The sequence below is a fragment of the Centroberyx gerrardi genome, chromosome 11, assembly GCF_048128805.1.
Source record: "Centroberyx gerrardi isolate f3 chromosome 11, fCenGer3.hap1.cur.20231027, whole genome shotgun sequence".
Taxonomy (NCBI): Eukaryota; Metazoa; Chordata; class Actinopteri; order Beryciformes; family Berycidae; genus Centroberyx; species Centroberyx gerrardi.
In genome coordinates this window covers 1,445,632-1,472,350 of record NC_136007.1, presented here as the reverse complement: position 1 = coordinate 1,472,350, position 26,719 = coordinate 1,445,632, and the positions used below count along the sequence as shown (strand labels likewise).

At 42.8% G+C, this 26,719-nt stretch overlaps 1 protein-coding gene across 1 annotated transcript; it reads left to right on the top strand.

Moving 5' to 3' along the window:
• Positions 1 to 26,477, top strand: slco2b1 (solute carrier organic anion transporter family, member 2B1). Its single transcript, XM_078286671.1, has 10 exons — positions 1 to 7; positions 592 to 722; positions 9,106 to 9,184; positions 10,007 to 10,171; positions 13,414 to 13,603; positions 14,147 to 14,294; positions 16,022 to 16,197; positions 20,844 to 20,908; positions 22,104 to 22,224; positions 24,169 to 26,477. Exons 1-10 carry the CDS (start codon positions 1 to 3, stop codon positions 24,362 to 24,364), a joined length of 1,278 nt encoding a protein of 425 aa, XP_078142797.1. The 3' UTR covers positions 24,365 to 26,477.
• The last annotated feature ends 242 nt before the right edge of the window (positions 26,478 to 26,719 follow it).

Below are 26,719 nucleotides of genomic sequence, written 5' to 3'. Positions count from 1 at the left end.
ATGACAGGTCAGAATCAGCTCATGACGATCTGTCCACCAAATTTCAGCGAAATCTGTTTGTAACGTTTTGAGATATCTTGCTGACAAACAGATATCCAGAACTTCACCAAATCAGCTTTCTAACATCTCAGAAATATTGCAGCAGTTCGTCCATTTCTCTCAAACACAGAACAAGCCGGTTGGACTACTTGCCGGTTCATCAAAAAGAGCAATAAATCACTACAGCTGGTCCTTTTATTGGTTTACAAATCTCTCCATGACTTGGCACCTGTGTATCTAAGTGATGTTCTGATAAGGTCCACTGCTGAGAGATCCTCAGGTCTTCTAACAGGAATCTCTTGGTTGTTCCTTGTTTTTTGGTCCCTTTGCAAAGTCTTATTTCATCATGTTACTGTCACTGTGAAGCACTTTGAGTTGTACACCATAAATGAAATGTGCAACACAAATCAAGGCTGACTGGTGGTTGATTGATGAGCAGTTACCTCCACCAGGAAGAACTTAACTTGCCTATTTTTTACATTTCCTTTTGTTTCTGATTCATGGCTATATTCATTCATAACCTGCCTGACCCGTGCTGTGTGCTGTTCCCAGATGAGATCCTTCTGGACCCTCTGGACCTGCGCTGGGTCGGAGCCTGGTGGCTCGGCTTCCTGGTGGCCTCCTGCCTCCTGTTCCTCACCTCGCTGCCCTACCTCTACTTCCCCAGGAACATGCCCAAAGAGGTGTGTATTCACAAGTCCTACTTCAACCTGTTCTTCAGCTTCTGGTGTAATCTAGAGGAGTGGAGGTGTAGACGGTGTGGTGCAGGGACTGGCAACCTCTCTGCAGGTTTGCACTGCAGCCAAAGATTAAACCAGGGCCTTGTTCAAAATATGATATGATATTGTAATAAACCTTATGATAAGGGTTGAGGCCAATTCAGTAAAGCCGAGCAGCGTTTGCTGCCACCACCTTTAAACCGGTGTGGTCCGGAGTCAGAGCTCTGAGGTTATATCCAAAACAACCATGTAGAAAAATACAATGCTTTATTAGAAATTTATAATGTACAGCAAATAGAGCGAATGGCACGGACAACTATGGGAGACGACACCGGCCCCAACTACACCTCGCCCCCACGCGAAGCAAACCCCAGTTATCCACTACACACAAGGAGATTCGGTGTTAAAGATATATCACTACTATATATCACTACTATATATCACTACAAACAGGCACACACTACAACCAACCGTGGGCGGCCTGTACAGCTTAGACTGGCAGGCAGAGTCAATGACGTGCGACACACGTGATTCAGAGCACACAGGGATCAACGGACTGCGGCTGTGCGGTCAGCTAACAGAGTCCCACCCCAACAAGACCCTCCCCCGGGGTCTGAGCTTTGGCGCTGGTCCGACCCGGCTCTTCTGCAGCGGGAGCCTGCGGGGGAACCGTCGGGCCAGCGCAGAACCGGAAGCACCCGGGCGCACACAGGGAGCCTCCACACCACACTAGGGAGCGGCGGGGCACTCCTAAAATCCCCGGCCTGACTGCGCTTTTCCTGCCCCTGGAACGTCTCTCCCTACGCTATCTATCTTCGCCGCCGGCAGCCCTAACCGACTGCGGACGGCACCCTCCCCCCGATATGAGTGCAGAGCTAAGCTTGGCTAGGTGAAGCGAACCCCGTGGCGTCCACCGAGCACCGCTCCCTAGATCTCACTGACGGGCGCCCGGCTCTGTCCTGTGTCAGTTTCCCCAGAGTCACTGACCGCGCCCACAATCAGATGCAGGTTCATTTGATCTGAGGTGTGTGTGTGTGTGTGTGTGTGTGTGTGTGTGTGTGACGCTGAAACACTGAAGCAGCAGAGACAGACAAACTGCTGACTGGAAACATAAGCAGTCAGCGCTCCATGGATTCACAATCACATCTACTGTAGAAGTGCTTTACCTGAGGCACACTGAGGATATAAAGAACCATGTTTGTCATAAGTAATTTCATCTAGCTTAAATTATTGTAAATATTTCTTCTCAACTGCCATAATAACAAACACTTTGCAACAGGACGTTCAACGCACTACCGTTTCCTTTTTTATTTTTTTTAATCTTTTTATTTTTAGGCATTTTATGCTTTATTGATAGAGACAGTGTTAGAGAGAGACAGGAAGGTATGGGAGAGAGAGAGCAGCAAATGACCGCGGGCCGGATTCGAAGCTGCGGGAAGGACCAAGCCCCATGGTACACGCTCCACTCGGTGAGCCACTACCGCTTCCTTTTAAACCTGCTGTTTGCAACATGTTGGGCTAAAGCTACGTTAGCAACAAGGCTAACGTAGCTTTATCAAAGACTCTACTTCTGTCTCTAGCTCTTCTAGTCAAAATCTGCATATTAGCATAGTCAAGCAGGTCCCTTTAACTTAATACAGCCCCTTAAATGCTATAAACTAACATAGCTTAGCCTACCTTTAGCGGACAAGAAAAGTTAGCATTTGCTAACTTCAAACAGCTAACAGACACCAGCTAAAACAGATTAACTCAACTATAAACACTTCCACTAACTGCACAGATGTCAAAACTTTTGACCGAGTTAAAAGACGCAGCAGCAGGTGACGGAGCTCCACCTGGTGGAGGCAGAGCGACACAGCAGGTGACACAGCAGGTGACGGAGCTCCACCTGGCGGAGGCAGAGTGACACAGCAGGTGACACAGCAGGTGACACAGCTCCACCTGGCGGAGGCAGAGTGACTCCATTCAGCTGCAGTGTCAGTTTTCCACTGGTTTGGTTCCTGCTGTAAAACCTCTCATCTCAGTGACTTGCTGTTTATACAGAGTCGCTTTATACAGAAGCTAGTCCGGTTCACATAAAAAATGGCCGCCGCTCCGATCATTCAGGACCGTTGATTTGAATGGGAATGACTGTTCTATTCAAGTTCTGTGGTTCCTCCTGTCTGGTTGAAGCTGCTAATCAGTGAATTCACCTGGAGTCTCTGGTTGGAATGAAAACCTGCAGACTCTCCCTCCATGGCTCCTGGTTCCCTGGGGTCATGTTTAGGTGCCAGATTTTATCGTTGAGCCCTCGGAGTCATTCCTATGTTCCCAGGGTCCTATGTTCCCAGGGTCCTATGTTCCCCAGCTCTATACAGCACATAATGGGAACCTGAAAAAGATGTTCCCCCAAGAGTTTGAGTCAAGTTTGAGTAAAATGTTATCCACAGAACCACCAGAGTCTTTAATATTCTCTGCCAGGTCAGATTTGACCCGGAACACCACAGATGTAAAACATTTTTTTAGAGACCTTCAAAATCAAATAAAATGATAACCATTGGTTTTGTTGTGTTTATATAGCTGTTTTGAAGCCTTGTTCTAATAAAAAAAAAATGGATAATATTTATGAAATATTTTAACTTGAAACAGGTCAAATTTAACCCAAACACAATAGGAGGGTTAATGTGTGTTAACAGAATATTGAACTGGGGAACTTAGGACCCTGGGAACATAGGACCCTGGGAACATAGATACGCTATACCTGTGATGGGAGGAGCATTGACAAACCCTCTCTTAGCCATTCTCCTTTCCTTGGCATCCAAGGTTTCTTTGCAAGTGCCCAAGCTGGTTTAGCCGCCTGAGGGAGAGTTGCATCACACCCTGTGCTGGTAAACAGGAAGTCATGATGATCTTACCCTCCAGATCAGGTTCAGTGAAACAGTATAAACCTTAAAGGTGCAGCAGAGGTCAAGTAGTTTTAAACATCAATCTATAACTAGTCCCTACCCGGGGATGCGCGCGCCACAACTCCGCGCAGACTTTCCAAAAAGGCGCATAAACAGCGTAAATTTGTGAAAATGGAAAAATCTGCTCCGTCAGTCCCTGCCTATGCCAATGCTCAATGTCCATGTGTAGTTTCAGATTGATTGGTCAACCCGTTGAGGAGCAAAATGGATGCGGACAGACGGACGGACGGAGTTTTCCTCATTTATAGTAGGATTGTCAAATTAAAGTTGCTGTCTTGGTCTAATGACTGTAAACCAATGAGAGCATGTTGGAGACGGTTGGTCTCCTCGATCTCACACCAGTACTATTGTTAGTTCTAGTGTTTCTCCACATTAAGACTACATTTCCCATAAGCCCCATTGCTTTATGCCCCCCTCCCCCGTCCCTGAAGAGGATCAACATGTTTTGAGCCGTAAAGCAATCCAGCAGATTTCCCTCCAAACGATGGAAAACGCAGTGAAGAGGCTGATAGAGGCCGACAGTCTGATACTGATGCTCTGCTACCTGACTGCTAGATGCCTTTGAGCAAGGCAGCTGACACCTGCACACCTGGCTGCTGCACACCTGGCTGCTGCACACCTGGCTGCTGCACACCTGGCTGCTGCACACCTGGCTGCTGCAGTGGACAGGAGCAGGCTGTGGTTTCACTGGGCAGCTCTTTTCCTGTAATGGAAAAAGATCCTACAGTACGTCCTCAGTAAATCTTCCCTGAGTAAATAAAGTATATTAATAAATATGAAGTCATTAGATAGATTTATAAGTGTGCTCTGTACGTATTGGCACAGTTGCCTCAACAGAGAAAGGAATCCGGTCTCAGTCTTGGTTTTGGCTCCGGCCCAGACAGAAACAACAAGCTGAACTCTGCTCAGGTTTTATGGGAGAAATCAGGCGCTCTGCCAAGGATTGCTCAATGCTGTAAAATGACACTGGGTGAGTGCAGCGTTCAATCTACCGAGACTCCCTCAGTTGAGACATAGCCTACACACACACACACCCACACACACACACACACACACACTTACACAAGCACATTTATCAATGCCAGTTAAAGCACTCAGCAGAGCCAAACGTTTGCGTGTCATTTAACTCCAGAGTGCAGCCGAGATTCAATCCAACTTTCGATTTTCTCTCACACAAGAGATATTTGACTGAACTGTCGTTGCCTTTCCCCTCAAGTCACAAACTGTATAAACTCTACCTTCAAGTTAAGGTCTGCTGCAGTGTTATGTCGCCAGTATATATTTTCATTCTGCAATTTAGACATTTGGCTGAAATCCAGAGTGATTTACAGTAAGTGTAACAGTAGATTTAGCTTGTATTCATGTATTTGCAACAATGCACCAACAAAGTAGAATAAGCAGAAAACATTCCTGTTTGAGCTGCAATTTTTATTTTTCATCAGCAAGTCAGCTCAAGACTTTATGATAAGAAGAAGAAGTGAGGGATGATCGAACGGTTATGTAACTTTAGTGAGTTCATTAAAGTCATCCTTCATTAGAGTCATCCATCAGAGAGAGAGGGGGGGGGGAAACAGAGAGAGAGAGAGAGAGAGGGGGGGGAACACAGAGAGAGAGAGGGGGGGAGAAACACAGAGAGAGAGAAAGAGAGAGGGGGGGGAACACAGAGAGAGAGAGAGAGAGGAAGAGAGAGAGAGAGAGACAGAGAGAGAGAGAGGGGGAGAAACACAGAGAGAGAGACAGAGAGAGAGAGAGAGAGAGAGACAGAGAGAGAGGGGGGGGAGAAACACAGAGAGAGAGAGAGAGGGAGAAACACAGAAAGAGAGAGAGAGAGAGACAGAGAGAGAGAGAGAGAGAGAGACGGAGAGAGACAGAGAGAGAGAGAGAGAGAGACAGAGAGAGAGAGAGGGGGGAGAAACACAGAGAGAGAGAGAGAGAGAGACAGAGAGAGAGAGAGAGAGGGAGAAACACAGAAAGAGAGAGAGAGAGAGACAGAGAGAGAGAGAGAGAGAGAGAGAGAAATTACAGAGTTCAACTCTGTAATTTCAGATTTCAAAGAGCTTAATGACCTCTCAAAATTAAAAATACTCCTAGGAGAAGGAGACAGGGCATATCTTGCTGCCCAATATGTATCAACATGCCACAACCTGAGGGACAGTGAGTGACCGAGACACACACACACACACACACACACACACACACACACACACGCACACACACACAGTATGATGTGATCTGTTGACATGTAATTGGGGAGATGGTCACTGAATGAATGACTCTGTTCCTATAGGATCCATAACATTACTGTTAACTGGGGATTCATTTCAATATGGCTGCTGTCCCCCTTCATCCTTCCCTAAACATAAACCCCTCATCAGCACTCACACACACACACATGCAGAGGATATACTGTATATATATAATTAATATGGATCAATCTTAATGTTGTGTTCATATTGTTTTGTTTCATTGATTCTTGATGCTTTGGCAATATTGTTGTTGTGACATTCATGCTAATAAAGCAAATTTGAATTTGAGAGAGAGAGAGAGGGAGAGAGACAGAGAGAGAGAGAGAGAGGGAGAGAGACAGAGAAAGAGAGAGACAGACAGAGAGAGATAGAGAGAGAGACAGAGAAAGAGAGAGAATACTTGTAGCTACGACACATTTTTTTGGGAGGTCAGTGCAACAAAATCCTTTCTGTGTCTCTGGTAGATCGCTCTGTCCGGTTTAGCATGCTAACGCTTTAGCATACAGTATGTTAAGTAATGGCAGGCGACTAGCATTATGCTAAAAGTGAGAAAATGAGAACAGCAGCAGCTCAAAGGCTGATAGTTTATTTTAATGATTAGTGGATTGATAAAAATAGACAAAGCGTAGCCTAACTGGTTTGGTTCATGAAGTTAGCCAGACAGCTAAAGCTTTTGTTCTGTTGCTTCGTAATGGATTTCTCTAATGATGAAGATGAGATTTAGTTTTCAGAAGTTATGTAGGCTACAGGCCAAAGGATAAAAACCAAAACCAATTGTGGATTACTAAAAGGTTTATCTTCATACTTTGCATAATGCTAACCGCCTACAGTTACTTAGCATGCTGTATGCTAAAGCGTTAGCATGCTAAACCAGACAGAGCTAACTACCACACAGAGGATTTTGGTGTCAGTCCTCTTGTATATTGGGTAAAGTAACGAAAGGGCCTAACTAATAAAAAGTCAGTGCGGTCCTTTAAGTGAGAGAGAGAGATTTATACAACAGTTAGTTCAACAGAGTCAAAAGCAGGTTCATCTTTCAGTGAACAGAGAGAGGGAACGAGAGGGATGATAGAGAGAGAAGAGAGAGAGAGGGAGAAATGTGAAAAAGTGTGAGAATGAGAAAGTGGAAGAGTGAGTTTACACAGCCGTTTGTGATTCATAATGTTCTGTCAGGATCTGGGCACTAATTTGCATTAGTTTACACTGACTCACCGGCTAATGGAGTCATCCTCTCTGCTCCTGAGCTTCATCAAGCCGGTTTCAGTTTACTGAGCCACGCCCCGCCCAGTGAGATTATTTGTCTTTATTTACTATTTGTCTTTTTCTTGATTTTGACGACACCTTCAGTGATCAGCGGCTGTAGCAACCAAAATACTGTAAAAATAAAAGTCGCTCAATGTAGACTGCTGCTTCTTCTATTTATTCTACCTTCTTATATTTATTCCAAACAAACCGCTGTTTGAAATAGGCGATAAATATGAAAGGTAAAGTCAGAAGTTTGTATAAGACCCCAGTTGTTGAGATGAGACGCTCGTCAGCATGTCAGTAACTGATGGCAACAATGATGTCATTTATTTCAATATTGTTTGGCATTCCATATAAATAACGAGTATTGTTGAATGTTTCTATTTTCACTTTTTTACTTTTTTAGTGTCACGTATTTGTTGTTTTTATTAAACTAAAACATCAGTTATGCCTGACATGGATTTTCTCCTCTTTACTCTGAAGCCACCGCAGCACTTGAGCTTTTCTTGATCCCAAAGTAAAAACATCAGGCAGCAAAAACTTTTTTCACAGATCCATTTGTTTTTTATTTCTGAGCAAAAGCACTTGAACGCGTGACGACTCGTATTTACGACTTCCAGTCTCGGAAGGTTTACGAGCTTGAGAAGCACCTGAAGGCAGCATGAGTACTTGATAAAATCGTTTGGTGAGTTTATTTTTTTGCACTGTGTGAAAATACGTCACATGTTGAAGTTGCTTTTGGGAGAAAGAGCCTGACAGTTCCTCCAGCTGGTCGTCTGATCTCAAGAGATGCAGGAATGTAGGAGAAGCTCAGACTTTGTTGCTTCATGATCTTTCACTTTATTGATATCGTTGCCAATAAATACATTCACTTTGGTTTCATATTGTGCTCTTTCTGGCAGTAAAATAGGTTAATAACTCAAGATCTCCCACAAGCCCTTGCAGAAGCCCCCCACCCCCACACACACACACACACACACCCTCCACCAAAGGAGCTACAGCATCCCCAGGAGAACTGCAGTTGTATTTGTTTCAGTGGAAACACACACATGGCCTTCGTGCCTTTTCTCCAGAAGCCTCACCATCTTATCTTCGCCAAGACAAATTTCTGTGGAAAACGCTGCTAGAGAACAGAGTCTGGTGCTTTAATGTGAAACTTCTGCTGTTAAAACAAGTTCATAACAATTGTTGGGTGGACGCTTTTATCCAAAGTGCCTCACAGCATGAGTGCAGACGTTTGTAGCATACATGGCCCCAGAGGGACAGCAGTGACTATTACTCTTAATAAGACGATATTCAGGTTAATCTGTCTCCATGTGTTTCTTATAGAACTGTTCCCTTCATGTTCCTGTCTCCAGCTGCGGAGCAAAGTCCGGTCAGCAGGACAGAGGAGGATCACCGGAGACTCGGACACTTTCGGACTTTACTGAAAACTTCATGATCTCCGTTTCCCTCTAAATCCTGAGCATGCTCAGTTTCAGCCTCTCCTTCTGTTTCCTGCTGTCGGTCTCTTTCTCCTCTGAAACCAGTTCAGCCTCTGGAAGGCAGAGGAGCGTCAGGCGGTCGGATCGCCGCTCCGGTCCTCCGATAGAGAGTCCTGGTCCAGGTGTTTACAGTCTGAACCGCTTCAGTAATGAGACTGGGATCAGAATGCTGCACATGTCTTAATGAAATTCTGCTTACTCCAACTATTCAGGTTAAGGGGATCAGAAAATGCTGTTTACATGGCAAATTGTTATTCAGACTGTTGTCTTAATCGGGTTCATATCAGATTATTGCTGTCCAGGTAAACAGAGTCATGTCAGAGCCTTCAGCTGCACAGAGCTGCAGACTTTCGGGGGTTAGAGAGGTTTCGAAACCGGCAGTGAAAACAAGTCCGGTGTGTGATGTTCTGCTTCCACGTCTGTCCAGGACGCCGCGGGAGACGAAGAGTCCCGACCGGAGAAGACAGATCCGCTGCAGGAACTCTCCCTGCTCCAGTTCCTCAAAAGTAAGTCGTCTCTTTCCTCTTCTGTTTCCTGTTTCAGGGCCGAGGGAACTAAAAGGCAACGAATATTACAGAAGTGGACAAGATGTCACTGTCACTGCGTCTTGGATTAAAGCAAGACTCTACTGCAGCTTCGGATTTTACTTTAGATTTTGACAAAAATATTGTCTTTGCAAAGACAATAAGGGGTTAAGGAGGTGATTTCAACAAATCTATTCTGCCGAATCGCTGATGAAAAACTGTCACACAAACGGTTCAAACTTTAGTCCCGCCCACAAAGCCACTGATTGGCTTGATTGTTTCTCAGAGCGAGAACAACATTTATGATAAAGAGTAGCCGGCATTCTCCTCTTTTGCATCATTTTTTTATTTTATTTGTTTATTTGACATTGACAATGCTCAATAAATATATTGTGCCAGATATAGCTGTAAGTTATTTCCATCCATAGTCCCTGGGGCGGAAGGCAATCATATCCATCCAGAACCTCGTGGATTGGGTAAAACGGTTTTGCCGAAGCCAAACGCAATGAAGATGATTTGCTAAACGACACGTGATTGGTGCAGAGACACTAGAGTTTTTTCATGCCTTTCATACATGGTTTCAAGGGTTATTAATGAGTTATTAAGGGAAAGTTCCTGTCTCCCTGAATTTGACATTCAATTAGAAAGTAAGGAGTCAGGAAATTAAGAGGTTTTTGATGGAGACTCCTCCATTAATTAATTTCAAGGGGATTTAGCATGAATTAAGTCGTATTGTAAGGGAGTACTGAGAATGATGTGATGATTGTTAGACTCCAGGTTTCACGCTGCCCCCCCCCCCCTCAGGTTTCCCTCGCATCGCCCTGCGGACGCTGCGCAGCCCCGTCTTCCTGCTGGTGGTTCTGGCTCAGGTCTTCCTGGCGGCGCTGGTGGCCGGCCTCGCCACCTTCACCGCCAAGTTCATCGAGCGGCAGTTCACCCAGACCGCCTCTTTCTCCACCATGATGATAGGTGAGAGCGCAGACTGGTCACCTGTCAATCAAACAGTGTGGGCGGAGCTTGGATCTCCTGTTGATGCAGTTTGAGTTTCTATCACTGCTCATGCTAACTACCCAGTTCTTCTTCTTCTGTTGATTCCAAACAAACCGGAAACTTAAAACGCAAGTGTTGGGGAAAGTTACTTTTGAAACTAACTAGTTACTTTACTTTGTTACTTGCCCTAAAAATAGTAACTAGTTACATTACTAAGTTATTCTTTATTAAAAGTGCGTTAGAGTACTTTCACGTTACCCACGTCAAATCATGCCTTTAAAATACGTCTTCTGCTGATGTCATCACTCTTAATGTACAGAAATCATCACTAATCTTCACGTCTGGGACACAGTCTGAAGTAACAAGCTGCTGTTGTCTAAAGAAAACATGGAGCAGCTTTCAGTCACCTGGTTCCACAGTAAATACTCAGTGGGGGTTTGGACTGGATCCTTTCTGCCGTCTGCATCACAACCGCAGTTGATTTTGACTTTATCAACACTGTGAAACATTGGCTCCGTGTTCCTCTCTATAAAAAAGCCTAATTTGAGAAAAATTATGCTATCGACACGGAGCTATTGATGTTAAAAGGCGCATCAACCGGTGAATATCAATCTTCAAACTAACTTCACCCCCTTTTTTTTACTTTTTACCCCCAACACTGGGAAAGAGCGACCAGACTCTGGCTGTTTAGAACAGACAGAGGAGAAGATTTATGAACTGATAGAGGCTGGATCACTGTGGAGTTAGAGAGAGAGAGAGAGAGAGCGACAGAGACAGAGAGAGAGAGAGAGAGAGCGACAGAGAGAGAGAGAGAGAGAGAGACAGACAGACAGAGGGAAATGCCATGGAGTGTTACTTTAAGAATAGCAGGAAACCTCTGGCTTTACAAAGTTATTTAACACTTGAAGCTTAATATTTTAAAACTATTGAATCATGAATTCCAGATTCATGATTTTGCGTTCTCTGGAGGAAACCGACCCAACGCTGAATAAAACAGAAAGTAGTCAGATTATTCCATGGAAGGTCAACAGAGTGTAATCGTTCACAGATGTTGTAACACTGGAAAACGAAACAAGGCCTCCTCTGTTGAGCGGCCCGTCAGTTCACCTCCTGCTGCTCCTCACCCTGCACAGGAGCCATGCTGCTTCCACTCTGAACTGGTCTGCTGCTTTTACTGTTCTGCAGAACTGGTGAAACTGGTTTCTGCTGCAGAACAGATCAGCATGTCGATCTGATCTGAACTGAACTGAACTGAACTGAACTGATCTGGACTGAACTGAACTGAACTGAACTGGACTGAACTGAACTGAACTGAACTGAACTGAACTGGACTGAACTGAACTGAACTGAACTGAACTGAACTGATCTGGACTGAACTGAACTGAACTGATCTGGACTGAACTGAACTGAACTGGACTGGACTGGACTGGACTGGACTGGACTGAACTGAACTGAACTGAACTGAACTGATCTGGACTGGACTGGACTGGACTGGACTGGACTGAACTGAACTGATCTGGACTGAACTGAACTGAACTGAACTGATCTGGACTGAACTGAACTGAACTGATCTGGACTGAACTGAACTGAACTGAACTGATCTGGACTGAACTGAACTGAACTGAACTGATCTGGACTGAACTGAACTGAACTGAACTGAACTGAACTGAACTGAACTGAACTGATCTGGACTGAACTGAACTGAACTGAACTGGACTGAACTGAACTGAACTGATCTGGACTGAACTGAACTGAACTGAACTGGACTGAACTGATCTGGACTGAACTGAACTGAACTGAACTGGACTGAACTGAACTGAACTGAACTGAACTGAACTGAACTGATCTGGACTGAACTGAACTGAACTGATCTGGACTGAACTGAACTGAACTGGACTGGACTGGACTGGACTGGACTGGACTGGACTGAACTGAACTGAACTGAACTGATCTGGACTGGACTGGACTGGACTGGACTGGACTGAACTGAACTGAACTGAACTGAACTGAACTGAACTGATCTGGACTGGACTGGACTGGACTGGACTGGACTGGACTGGACTGAACTGATCTGAACTGAACTGAACTGAACTGAACTGAACTGATCTGAACTGAACTGAACTGAACTGAACTGATCTGGACTGGACTGGACTGGACTGAACTGAACTGAACTGAACTGATCTGATCTGAACTGAACTGAACTGAACTGAACTGATCTGGACTGGACTGGACTGGACTGGACTGGACTGAACTGAACTGAACTGAACTGAACTGATCTGGACTGGACTGGACTGGACTGGACTGGACTGAACTGAACTGAACTGAACTGATCTGGACTGAACTGAACTGAACTGGACTGGACTGGACTGGACTGGACTGAACTGAACTGAACTGAACTGATCTGAACTGGACTGAACTGAACTGAACTGAACTGGACTGAACTGAACTGGACTGGACTGGACTGAACTGAACTGAACTGAACTGAACTGGACTGATCTGAACTGAACTGAACTGAACTGATCTGAACTGAACTGAACTGGACTGAACTGAACTGAACTGAACTGAACTGAACTGATCTGAACTGAACTGAACTGGACTGAACTGAACTGATCTGAACTGAACTGAACTGGACTGAACTGAACTGAACTGAACTGAACTGAACTGGTTCTGTGCGTTTTACTGAAACAGATAAGACGCAGCAACGCAAACACAAAAAAAAATCTTGTTCTTTCATATTTTTCCGTTCTCTTTTCTTTTTTCTGTATTTAAACTAAATATTTCTGTTTCTTACGTAGCTCTTTAGAAAATAATGCAACACTCATTTCTGTTGTTAACCTCAGCTGTGCCTCATACCGAATACCTTAATATAATAAATATTATTAATATAATAAATATTATATTAAACATTAGAACAGCGACTATAAAACAACAGTGAGGAGTAAAGAACGTGTTCGCAGGTTAACTGCTGCTGGGAAACCACCTGAGTTTACCACCTTTCTTGGCTGATATAAATCTTTACGAGGTAAATTCATAGTATATTTCATATTGTAGTAAGTAGCTTAGTATCAAACTTGTTAATGTAAGTTAAATGAGGAAATAGTAGGAAAAAGCGTATTTTCAAGCTTTCCTGTTGCCTCATGATGATGGCCGCCTGCCGGCTTCTTCTTCTTCTGCGTCTCTGTCTGGGTTGTGACCGGACGGCCTGACCTCTCTCTCCTCAGGCGGGGTCGACATCCCTCTGGCGGTGCTGGGCATCGTTCTGGGCGGAGCTCTGATGCGGAGGCTGAACCTGTCGGTGGGCGGAGCCGGCAGGATGTGCACCGCCGCCATCCTGCTGTGTCTGTTCACCGCGCTGCCGCTGCTGCTGGTGGGCTGCCCCACCCAGAGGGTCGCTGGAGTCTTTCCCCCCAGGTACAGACAGTCAGTCGCTACGTTTAAATACACAGAGGAACCCCCCTCTGGCGGCCATCTTGGAGGTCCTCAGCTCTGTGAACAGCTGACTGTGTTTCTGTCGTCTCAACAGAATTGAACAGACGGTTAATTTCTGTCTGTTTCTGACTGAACTGATCATTTCATCACTGATCCATCTGATTGATTTAGTGTTTAGATAATGTCAGCTTGTTAGCTAGCTAACCATAGCATCTGGTCAGCTAACATCACTGTCTTGTTGTTAACACATCTGATTAGCACACTAGCTAACGTATCTAGTAGCGGCTAGCGTTAGCGTGTTCACATTAACATCAGTGTGTTTGCCGGCTAGTTAGCTAGCTAACAGTTTGTTCAGGTTAACTGAGCTGACTCTTCTCAAGCTACAACTCAGAGTGTTTTGGAGTAGAGACTAGGGCTAAAGACAAGACAGTTTACTGTGTCACAGTAACCAAATCCACCTTATCACACTATTCACTTTTACTGAGTGGTGTGTGTGTGTGTGTGTGTGTGTGTGTGTGTGTTCAGTCAGGACCCCCTGTCCTGCAGCGCTGCCTGTCGGTGTCCTCAGGAGGCCTTTAACCCGGTCTGTGGTTCGGACGGCGTGGAGTTCAGGTCTCCCTGCCACGCCGGCTGCGTCGCCATGGAGATGGACGACATCACCCACAAAGTCCGCGTAAGAAAAATTATTTTATTATTTAATTTTAAAGGGAGAATTAGGATAAGCTGCTGAGTAAGCAAGTTTATTCTTCGACATGTAGACGCACAAATCATCAGACATGATGTTAATAAAAAGCTTGTTTCTTATCCGCTAAGAGATCCGTTTCAAAATTTTGAAAATACAGGTAAAATATAGGACATCTACGAATTTGTTGTAGCTACAGGTGACAAAAAAAACAACAACACAGGAATTTTTAGGGAGAGAGGAAAAAACATTCACCATGGATCCCGTTAACCAGTGTCAGTGTGGAAATCAGAGCGCCATCAGCTGGGAAACTCATTTTCCAGCTGCAGTTTGAGAAACTTTGGTTTCATTTCGTGCTGCACATCCAGTCTCCCTCCACCCACACCGGGTTCCCTCACAGGAGTTCATGGTATGGGGGAACATGACATCACATCCTGTTTGGGTCAGTGCCCTCTGGTGTGCTTCAATGCTGCAGACGGTGAGGAAGCAGCTTCACTTCTGCTTTGACGCTTCAGACAGAAGAGCAGAAGGTCTGCAGACTCCCAACAACACATTCCCTTTCTCTCAGTTTAACACTGTCTCTCTTTCTCCCACACACATACTCTTATCTCTACACACACACGCACACACACTTTCTCTTTTTTGCGTGCCATCATGACGTTCAGGCCAGTTTCTGTTGAAGTGGTCTTGAGTGAAAACAGGTGGGGTGATTATCAGAGTTCTCAGAGCGAAACGAAGGCAGATGCCAAACAACGTCTTTATGTAATCCTTAATCCCTAATGTGTGATTTTCCAGAAACTGGGTCATTTCCCAGACTTGGTTTCAATCTCTTCTCTTATATTGGTTTCTGAAATAGGGTCAGCTTCTTTCAGTGGTGTTAATTATCCCAAATTAAAGGGAAAATCCACCCTAAATTTGTTCACAAGCCCGCTTCTTCTTTAAGCTTTAGGAGACAGAACAGTACTGGAAAGTCCTGCTCAAGTAGAAGTTCTGTTACTTTGCTGATATTTGACTGAAGTAAAAGTTCTGGTGTAAAAATCTCCTTCAGTAAAAGTAAAAAGTGTCTGATTTAAAATGTCCTCAGAGTAAAAGTTCCTGAGTTCCTTTTTAGAAAAGCTGTGATCTTTTCCATTAGAAATGAGAAAATAAAGTGCAGAAACAAAGTAAAGTCAGATTCCTCTTCTCACTGTGAATGGATCCACAGTTTGTCAGTTTTTGTTGATCCAGTTTCTGTTGATCCAGTTTCTGTTGATCCAGTTTCTGTTGCTGCTGGAGAGACACAATCTGTTCTGTGATGGATGGATTTAAAATGGACTGAAGGACAAAACTGCAGGAGAGATGGACTGAAGGAAAAGTCAAATTACTGACTTTAAAAAATACTCAAAAAAGCACAAGTACACAAAAAAGCTCCTCAGTTACAGTAACTGGAATAAATGTAATTAGTTCCACACTTGTTGTCACTGGTTGTCAGTAACTGTTGTAACCGTGACGTCAAACCTGTCAAATCCATGAGTGACTGAAAAAAAAAACATTTGAAATCCGATCTGATTGGTCAGATTGGATTTTCATTTCAAACCAGCTGTGGATGTGATTCTGTTCAGACTGTCATCAGGTTTGAGCTGCCTGTCTGAGATCAGCTGAAAACCAAACTTTCCCACCTTGGATTCCAGGACTCTGCAGGACTCTGACAGTATGTTTGTGTTTCTCTGTCTGAACAGAACTACACAGATTGCAGCTGCGTTCCTGGCTCCGCCTCCCCCGGCGCTGGCTCCGCCTCCCCCGGGACCTGCGGCAGCGGCTGCTCCCGCCTCCTGCTGCCCTTCATGGTGCTGTCGGCTCTCACCTGCTTCATCGTCTCCTTCTCCCAGACCCCCTCATACATGATGATACTGAGGTGAGACAGGCAGACAGACAGGCAGACAGACAGGCAGACAGACAGACAGACAGGCAGACAGACAGACAGACAGACAGACATTCTCTGGGTAAATAAAAATAAAAATGGCTGAAAAGTTTGGATCAGGACTAACAGCAGAGCCTCATCAGCAGACGGAGTCCTGAAGCCTCTCAGCTGGAGGTTCAGTGTTTTGATGGTTTTACTGCTGAGTCAGACGTTTGTCGTCTCTAATATCATCTTTTGTTTGTATCTTGGCAAAAGTTTCCAGGAAATTAGAGGAGGAAGTTATTTGTTATTTGTATTTGTTGAATGATTTATCTGTTATCTGTAATTTAAAACCGTACAGAAAGACAGCCTGTCTGTTTACATACTCGTTTCTATCAACTTTCCACACATTAAACATCACACAATTATTTTGTGACTTATGAATTAATGAATTAATTTATTTGATGATTAAGGAACACATATAACACTGCATTGCAGTCATTACATACATTAAAAATCACCGAGGATGAAAACACAATAAAGCCAGAAGGCTTATTTCCACTGCGGTCCTCCAGTGTAACACTTAACACACCACAAGATAACAGCACAACAAGACAGCAAGCCAAGACAATACAATCAACATATCATTAAATAGCAGGCGGCGGGGTAACTATGTCAACATGCTCATGTTTTCATGGTCATAAAAAGTTAGAATTAAAATTGAATATGCTACATGGTGTTTTGTAACCATTTCTTTAAGACCATTTTAATCGAGCTCTGTGAAACACTCAATTTCAGATTTGTGGGCAGATTATTCCACTGTGCTGCTGCACTGTACAGAAATGTGTTTTTGCCCATTAGGCTATTGAATCGAAACGGTATGAAGTCTGTCGAGCTACCTCTTGTAAAGTAGCTATGCTTGTCTCTTAGTAGTGAGAAATAATTGATTAAGTACTTTGGTACCATATTTTTTACAATTTTGTAAGTGAGCAGCATCCTAATATAAATGGTTCTTTTTCCCACCGTCAACCAGTTAAGCTTTTTAAAATGTGCAGGATCAAGATGTGCATGTGGATGGACCTTTAATATAACCGTTATCAATTTATTTTGAGCCTTTTGTAGTTTGTTTTTGAGGTGTTGAGATAATCCGGTGTACCAGGAGATGGCAGTGTAATCAAAATGACTTTGAACTAGAGCTCCAGCTAGTGTGTGAAGAGCTGAGCTGTCCAGAAAGGCAGCTTTTCTGGCTAGAAACTTCATTCTTTGATTTATCTTGGTGAGGGCTTTTAACGCCACATTTTCACCTGATAAAAACCTGTCTAAAATGCAGCCAAGATAATTTACATTGTCTTTAGCCGTTATATGGAACTCTCCAACTTTGACCTTAAAACCTGTTGAACTTGCTAATTTTATTTTAGAACCAAAAATAATGGATAATCTATTATCTGATAGCCATCTACTTACGTTTTGAAGTTCCTCACTGAGAGTATTCTCAACCACTGTTTTATCTTTATGTGCTACCAATAAAACAGAATCGTCAGCATATAAAAAAAGATTGCATGAGGCGGCTGCTTTTAAGTCATTTATATATAATAAAAAAAATAGAGGCCCCAGGATACTACCCTGTGGCACCCCACATCCTATGAGTCTTGACTCTGAAAGGGTCCCATTAACATCAACAATTTGATATGTATGAATGTACCCAATTCAGGGTCAACCTACTGAAACCCATGGCTCTTAATTTCATTAATAAAATGCTGTGATCGACTGTATCAACTGCTTTCTGCAAATCCAGCATGACCATACCACAAAAGTTCCCTCCATCCACTTCTCTTCTAATAAGGTCTGTTAGATACAGCAAGCATGTTTCAGTAGAATGGGTTTTTCTAAAACCTGATTGCAGCTCATAAAAAAGGTTACTTTTTGAAATATATTCATTTATCTGTTCCTGCATAATTCTTTCGATTATCTTTGAAAGAGCACTTAGAATGGATACTGGTCTGTAGTTGCTTGGGTCGCATTTGCTTCCTTTTTTATGTAGTGGAATTACTCTTGCCATTTTTATCTCATCTGGAACTTTACCTGACTGAATAGACATATTAATTATATAAGCAATAGAAGGTGTGATGACTTCTGCAGCCTCTCTAAGAAATCTTGCCGGTATGTGATCTAAACCTGTGCCTTTAGTAGGATTCAATTCACTAAGCATTCTAAAAACAGCAGCATCAGAAACCTTGGAGAAAACAAAAGAGTTTGGCTTGATTCCCTTTTGTGTATAAAAATCTATTATTATCATATATACCTGAAAGCTGTGGAAGTTTGTCAACCAGTTTTTTAGCAATTGTAGCAAAATGTGAATTCAAGTGTTCAGCCACTTCCTTTTTGTCTGATGTGCTATTTCCGTCTATATCCAGACTGATGTTGCTTGCTTTAGATTTTAAACTTTTACTGTACCCCACTTCCTTAAGGCACTTCCAAAGCTTCCTTGGCTCTTTTCTACATTCTAAGATTTTCTCACTGAAAAAATCTTTCTTAGCCTTAGTGACCATTCTGTATACCTCATTTCTCAAACTCTTAAACTTTTGAAAACTTGATTGGTCTTTGCTCTGCTTAAACTCTACATAACTAGCATTTCGTGATCTGATGGCCTTTAGTATGTCATCGTTTATCCATGTTTCAGATCTCTGTTTAATTCTAACTGTTTTCATTGGAGCCACCCTATTTAAAATATCTAGAAACATCGTTTTAAAAAGACTGAAGGCTTTGTCAACATCCTGACATTCTAGTACTTAGATTTGTATTTTTTAGACTCTCTACAAAGGTAACACATGTTGGTTCATGTATCAGCTGAGATACTCGGCAAAAATTATCATATGCTTTATATAAAGAAGTCTCCTTTTTTAGAATGTCCGTGTTCAAGTCGCCTAAAATAATAGCCTCAGAGTTTGTGATATTGTTTGCACAGATGTCCTCAAGCAGTTCATAGAAATGATTTTGGTCCAGAGGCCTGTAACAAACTCCGACCAGTATTGGTTTGCTCTTAGGAAAAATTATATCCAACCATACAGTCTCTAATTCTTCGTGGTAAATGTCCGCCCGAAAATTGAAATCAATGTCCGTCCTCACAAACACACAAAGCCCTCCACCATTTTGATTTCTGTCCTTTCTTATAATTAGGTCGTTTTCTAATTCTATTTCTGAATCGTTCACAGAACTGTCAAGCCATGTTTCTGAAAATGATCAAATATCGGGCTTACTTTGAGAAGCAAAAATTTCAAATTAATTGTCTCTTAATAACTACTGTATACAAATCTTTATTTCAAGTAGGTACATTAGAACAAGAACAGGTACAAAGGTCTGTCTTTATTCAAATACCAGGACATAACTTCCTCCTCTAATTTCCTCATAAGTGAATAATGACTTGAGTTAAATCTCCCTCTGCCTCTAGTTTTCCAATGATTAGTTTATAATTTTGCAGTTATTTCCAGGAAACTCTTTTAGAAATGAACAGTTTCTCATCAGTTTAACCGAACTGACCTCTTCCATTTTCTACATAACTTCATGTTTCTTCCTTGGAAACTTCAACTCCACCAATCAAACTCTCCCTCCATTTTCCCTGTAATTAGTTCATAATGTCACCGTTCTTTCCAGGAAACTTCTTAAGAAATTAACAGTTAGATATCAACTCTTTTTTAGGAAATTAATAGGAAATTGCGGAAAAATAAATCCCACAAAATATTACAATACAAACACTAACAAGCCAACATATCAACATGCTAAGAAATCAATAGAAAAGCAATCATGTTCCCAACAAACAGCCAGAGCAGCCAGCAGTTTGTCAGCGAGCTCCAAACAGAAGACGGGGTTGATGCCACCGCTGCTGTTATCACAGACATCTGCCCTGTCCCAACATGCCATCACACCACACACACACACACACACACACACACACACACCTGGCAGAAAATGAATACACAAATGTGTTTTTGTTTTTGTACTGGAGGAATGCAGCATGATATATCAGTGTGGTATGTTGTTTTCAGCTCAGTACTGATGTGTAACATGATAGATGACTTTCAAGGCAGGGAGGCGCAGAAATGATTAAAATGGACAAGTGCACTTATCTTTCTCCCTTTTACTACATACTCACAAATCTCCTTCTCTCTCTCTCTCTCTCTCTCTCCCTCTTCATCTTTAAAATCTCTTCTTGAAACTTTTTTAAAAAGACTTGTTTTGGTTTTGTACATTACTTTCTCCGCCAAGAAGGTTGTCTGTCTGTCCATCTGTCTGTCAGCAGGATATTTCAAAAACTTAGGAACAGATTTCCATTAAATTTGGTGGACAGATCAACTTTGGACCAAGCAACAACTGATTAGATTTTGGTTTTGATCTGGATCTGGAATTTCTGCCATTAGACGATTATCATGTTTTAGCCAAAACTATGAAACTAACAGATATAGAGACTGGGTTCCAAGGTTTGTTTTGCAGAGTCACAAAATCAATTTAACTTAAAATTTAAGTGACAGGAATGATGTGTTTTGGTGTAACATCAAGTTGCAGAATTGTTCAGCACTGGCAGAGGTTTGAGCTTTCAAGTGCCTTCTAATTTAATCTCATGTTTTCTTAATGTTTTTTCTTGTGTGTGTCCCTGTGTGCTGCAGGACGGTCCCGCCAGAAGATAAGTCCTTCGCAGTGGGAGTTCAGTACATGCTGTTCAGAGTCCTGGGTGAGACACACTGCATCACATCACAGCACACTGCATCACATCACAGCACACTGCATCATATCACAGCACACTGCATCACATCACAGCACACTGCATCACATCACAGCACACTGCATCACATCACAGCATACTGCATCATATCACAGCACACTGCATCACAGCAGACTGAATCACATCACAGCACACTGCATCACAGCACACTGCATCACATCACAGCACACTGCATCACAGCACACTGCATCACATCACAGCACACTGCATCACAGCACACTGCATCACAGCACACTGCATCACATCAGCACACTGCATCACAGCACACTGCATCACATCAGCACACTGCATCACATCACAGCACACTACATCACAGCACACTACATCACAGCACACTGCATCACAGCACACTGCATCACATCAGCACACTGCATCACATCACAGCACACTGCATCACATCAGCACACTGCATCACATCACAGCACACTGCATCACAGCACACTGCATCACATCAGCACACTGCATCACATCACAGCACACTGCATCACATCAGCACACTGCATCACATCACAGCACACTACATCACAGCAGACTGAATCACATCACAGCACACTACATCACAGCACACTACATCACAGCACACTACATCACAGCACACTGCATCACAGCACACTGCATCACATCAGCACACTGCATCACATCAGCACACTGCATCACATCACAGCACACTGCATCACAGCAGACTGAATCACATCACAGCACACTGCATCACAGCACACTGCATCACATCACAGCACACTGCATCACAGCACACTACCTCACAGCACACTACATCACAGCACACTGCATCACAGCACACTGCATCACATCACAGCACACTGCATCACAGCAGACTGAATCACATCACAGCACACTGCATCACAGCACACTGCATCACATCACAGCACACTGCATCACAGCACACTGCATCACATCACATCAGATACCATGATATATTGCCTGCTATATGGCTAACGGTGTTTTATCTTTTTGTTTGTTTTTAAATTTAGAAATAATAAATGTTGAGGTTTTACATACAAAACAACAAAACACGAAACATTCAAAGTTCTTGGAAGAGGCATTGTGCCGACTGTCTGTCTTCTGATTAAAAAAAAAATCAATCAATAATTTAATCAATCTCTCTCTCTCTCTCTCTCTCTCTCAGCCTTCATGCCCGGCCCGGTGTTGTATGGCATTGCCATAGACAGTACCTGCATCCTGTGGGGCAGGAAGTGTGGCAGGAAGACTTCCTGTCACTACTACGACCTGGACCTGTTCAGACAGAGGTGAGTCAGAGAGTCTGGAACCTGCAGGTGCAAAACATGACTGGCTTGGCAAGGGATTTTATTAGGGATGGGACGATATATTGAAATTCAACATATCGCAATACAAAAATGTGTCAATCCATATGGAGGTCAGGAACATGAATGGTGATATCAGCTCCATGTTATTCTGCTGTCAGGAACATGAATGGTGATATCAGCTCCATGTTATTCTGCTGTCAGGAACATGAATGGTGATATCAGCTCCATGTTATTCTGCTGTAGTAATCACTAATGAGACTCTTGACCATCACAGTTTCACAAGCTCTCCATCCAAATTATATTATTGTCACTTTGTAATGACATTTTAAAATTGTTTACATTCTAACAGCCAATGGCATCGCAAGAAAGATTTCTGACTCAGAAATAAACAGAATTCTGCACAGTCAGACTTTGTTGCCACTGAACTTTTATTGATCACATCGAATCCTGGTCGTATTGGATCCTGACCCTCAGATCACGTATCCAATCGTATCGTGAGAGAGCATCAACATTAACTCCGCTGCATTCTGCTGCCTGCACACCAGCAGCTACGTTACGCAACATGTTCTTTCCATCCAGGCCGGTTTCTCTCTCTTCTGCTAAAGAACTTCAGTTCTGCACACAGCAGCAGGTTTGACCAAACAGAGGAAGCATCTGAGCTCAGACAGTAGAGTCAGTGTTTCCATTCTCACAGTTTCAGGTTTGAAAAGCCTGATGGAGTGGTGGATCTAAATGTGGTCTTCTTGCACCATAACTGGCCCTCAGACTGTTTCGCTCTGCATATAAAACCTTTTCATCTCAGGGAAATAATTTTTTTTTTAGCTTAAAATAAAATAAACTACAAAAATAAAAACAGGTTTTTGTTTAAGTATAGTCACTTATTATTTTTATTAGGGACCAACATGACAATGGACAGATATAGTTACTGATATTTCGTCTCTCATTTTTTTTTTTTTCCTTCCCTCCCCTCACATCAGGCTTCCCACCCATAACCCAAACTACATGTATAAAAAATTCAAATTAAAATAACTATGAGCATAACAATATGGTGACATATACATTGAGTTTCAATAGAACTGTTAGATAAGAATAAATACGCTCAATTACACAAAATTGAATGGAGTTGGGTATAAGGGAGGAGAGAAACCAAAACAAAAACAACAAAGAAATTTAAAAAAAAAAAATTTAATAGAAATGGATGGATGGATGCATCATGATTCTGTGTTCACGCCATGAGACCAGACCACAGTCCTCACAACACAGAGGTGGCCATTTAAAAAAAAAGGTCACTTATTCTATTATCTTTTATCTACAGTTATTTACCAGCTCAATAACCAGCTGAATTTTTTCTGGATGGACAGATTCGTCAGCGTCCGTTCAGCCAATCAGAGCCTTCCTACGTTTGTTTTGTAGAAACTAGCAGCGAACACAGAGACGACGGTCCGAACGCTGGGATGACTGAAGGTTTTCCAGCTCGGTTTCTTATTGAATTTATACTGTAGAGTCTGTTTCTTCTTCTGTTCTTCTGCCTCGCCGCCATGTTGACACTCAAAACAAACCAACATCTATCAGGAATAATTCTATCTGTTTTCTGATGGATCAGTGAGGCCGCCGCCTGAGTCATTGAAGCAGATCAGTCTGTTGTTTTAGTGTTAAATACCAACCCAGGTGCTGTGAAATGAGTCCAACAAACTGAAATCAGATGACTTGAAAGGTGCTGAAGCAGCGATGAGCAGGGACAAAAAAACAAAACAGGATTTAAAACTGAGCGTGCTTGAATTTTTGATGGAACGGGGCCTGTATTACTGAATCCAAATGCATGATGGGAGTTTTTTAGGTTCCCAAACAACAGCTAACATCATACTGACACAGATGCATCCCCTGTGTGTGTGTGTGTGTGTGTGTGTGTGTGTGTGTGTGTCTCAGGTTTCTGGGCCTGCAGTCCATCTTCATCTGCGCCGCGCTGCTCTGCTTCCTGCTGTCAGTGCTCGTCCTCCGCCGGCAGACAGGAAGTCCAGAGAAAGGCACAGGAAGTGGAGGAGGAGGAGGAGGAGGAAGGTACGAGCTGGTGAAGAGTCCGGACGGCTCTCCCTGCAAAGAGCCGCAGAGCGTCCCGGCCTGAGGAAACACAACGGGACGACTAGAGGGAAAGAGTCTGCGAGGCCGAGCGAGGGAGAGAGAAGCTGCTGGGAAAGAGAGAGAGAGAGAGAGAGAGAGGGAGAGAGTTCACGGTTTCAGCTGAGAGGAAACTGCTATGTTGAGCTATCACAGTGTGTGTGTGTGTGTGTGTGTGTGTGTGTGTGTGTGTGTGTGTTCCCTGCTATGTGATATTCAGCGTGGGTCAGCCTGCCCAAAGAATCTGCCGCATCACCTAAAGGATTTTTTAAAGGGGGTTTTTGTATCCGATACTCTAAATGCTTTTTTATGGGACTTTCCGCTCTACTAACATTCCAGCAGAGTGTCTGGATCTATCTGACCGCAGGACGATGATGTCATCGCTCTGGATGTGAAGTGACACGATGACACTGAGGTCTAAGTGTAAACTGTCAGAGTGTTTGTGTGTGAGAACTTGTGACTCTTCTCGTCATCTGAGCCTCTGGTGCCTAAAAATGACAACAAAAAAAAAAAATGATGTTGATATCAGAGAAGGCCAAGAGGCTGAAAAAAGGAAAAAGTTAGAGAAAAAAAATTAGAGAAAAAATATACATGATCATGCATTTGTATGATAGAAATACATTATACACATATATTTTTCGTATCCCATAAATCATCTCATGACCCGCCAAAATTGGGTTGAGAAGCACTGATTATGGGGCCACCAACATGCAAAGTTGTCTAGTGCAGCTTGAAGTGACCTTTAGCATCGTTAGTATCAGTCCGAGGTACAATTTTGAAAAAATATCTAATTGCAATTATTCTGACTGATATTGCAATTGCGATATAATTTGCGATATTAGAGGGAATGATCATTTTTACATCATTATTCTCATTTTCATTGAAAAATGTATTAAAATGATTATGGTGTGATTTTTGCGGGGCTCTGTACCAAACAAAGATGTTTTCTGAAGTCTGTAGAATATGATGTGTAGGCAGGACATCTCTGCAGCACCACCATTTAAAACGGTATTTTGACGCACATTTCGCCTTTAACAAATATTGCGCCTCCTGCGATTTGAAAATTGCAGTAGGCCATATTGCGATTTCGATAAAATTTTGATTAATTGTTCAGCCCTAGTCCCAAGTCTGATCCAGAGGCCTGGCGGTCTAGTCAGACCTTCTGTCCTGAAGCCTGGAGGTCGTCTGTCTGATGTCCCTCTGTCTCTAGCTGCTTGGTACAGATTTACACTTTACTGGTGAAACTGTAAAACCTACTTAGCTATACCAAGTATATACAGAGCTAAAACAGCAATCACCTCTTTTTCTGACCATATTACAGTATACTCACTTTTACACATTATCTTTGAAATATAAAGCTCTGCTGTGGCAAAGCCACACAACTGTACATTGGGTGTTTTTGTTCTCGCATATATGTTAAGATGATGAATTATTTTTAATGTTTCTAGTGATTTGTGTTGAGGGAGACAGAAATTTATCTCCATATTCCTGAGGAAAAAAAAGACAGGAACACCGACAGTATACCTGCTCCTCAACCAATAACATGTAAACCACTGGGAGGAGGGCGGCTGGAGTCTGATGGTGTGTTCAGGTGCTGGTGGGAAAGTCTGACATCCAGGACTTCAGCATTGCTTTCACTTGCGATTTGGTCGGGAAAATCAAAACATCAGTGGGCGGAGCCAAAGAACCACAGATTTTCGGAGTGCAAGTTAGCGAAAGAGAACAAACTCTAGTCAAAACCTAAATAAAAATATGAATAGCAATGACTTCTTTTTCTCATTCATTCATGTTGTTGAAGGTCCGCAGCTAGCTAACTAGCTAACCTAGATAACTCAGTTTGGTAGATTGTATTGTTTCAGTTAGCAGCAGAGCGCTAGGCTTCATATTAGCTTCCTCCTCTCTTACCTTGTCTTTCTCACTGAGCTTCAGTCTGATGTTACTGCGGTTCTTTGGCTCCGCCCACTGAGGTTTAACTCGACCAATCAGATTATTTCTGCCTCCAAAAATGTTTAATTAAACTCCAGTCTGCTTGAGGAGAGAGAGAATGTACATTAAACTCTGAGCCAAACACTTTGTGCCAGTGTGAGTGAACTCAGGTTAATAAAAGACTTTAAACACAATCTTCCAACATGGCTGACGCTGATTCTTCATGAAGACTGAAAACTGGACTTAACTGTTCTTCTAATATTCCATTATAAGGACTTTACAGGTTACAAATTCCTTTATTTCAGAAGATTACATTACTCATTAGTTTGGAGCAGTTACTTCTAATCCTGATAGATTCAATTGTTACGTTTTCTACCTTTCATTGATGTGCTGCTAAATCTAGATTTTCATTGATCTGTTGATTGATTGATTGGTT

Bases quoted from the DNA above. Each gene is read 5' to 3' on its own strand.
- slco2b1 (XM_078286671.1), top strand. The intron at 16,198-20,843 runs GTGAGACAGGCA...TGTGTGCTGCAG, and splicing joins TCATACATGATGATACTGAG to GACGGTCCCGCCAGAAGATA. The intron at 20,909-22,103 runs GTGAGACACACT...TCTCTCTCTCAG, and splicing joins CATGCTGTTCAGAGTCCTGG to CCTTCATGCCCGGCCCGGTG.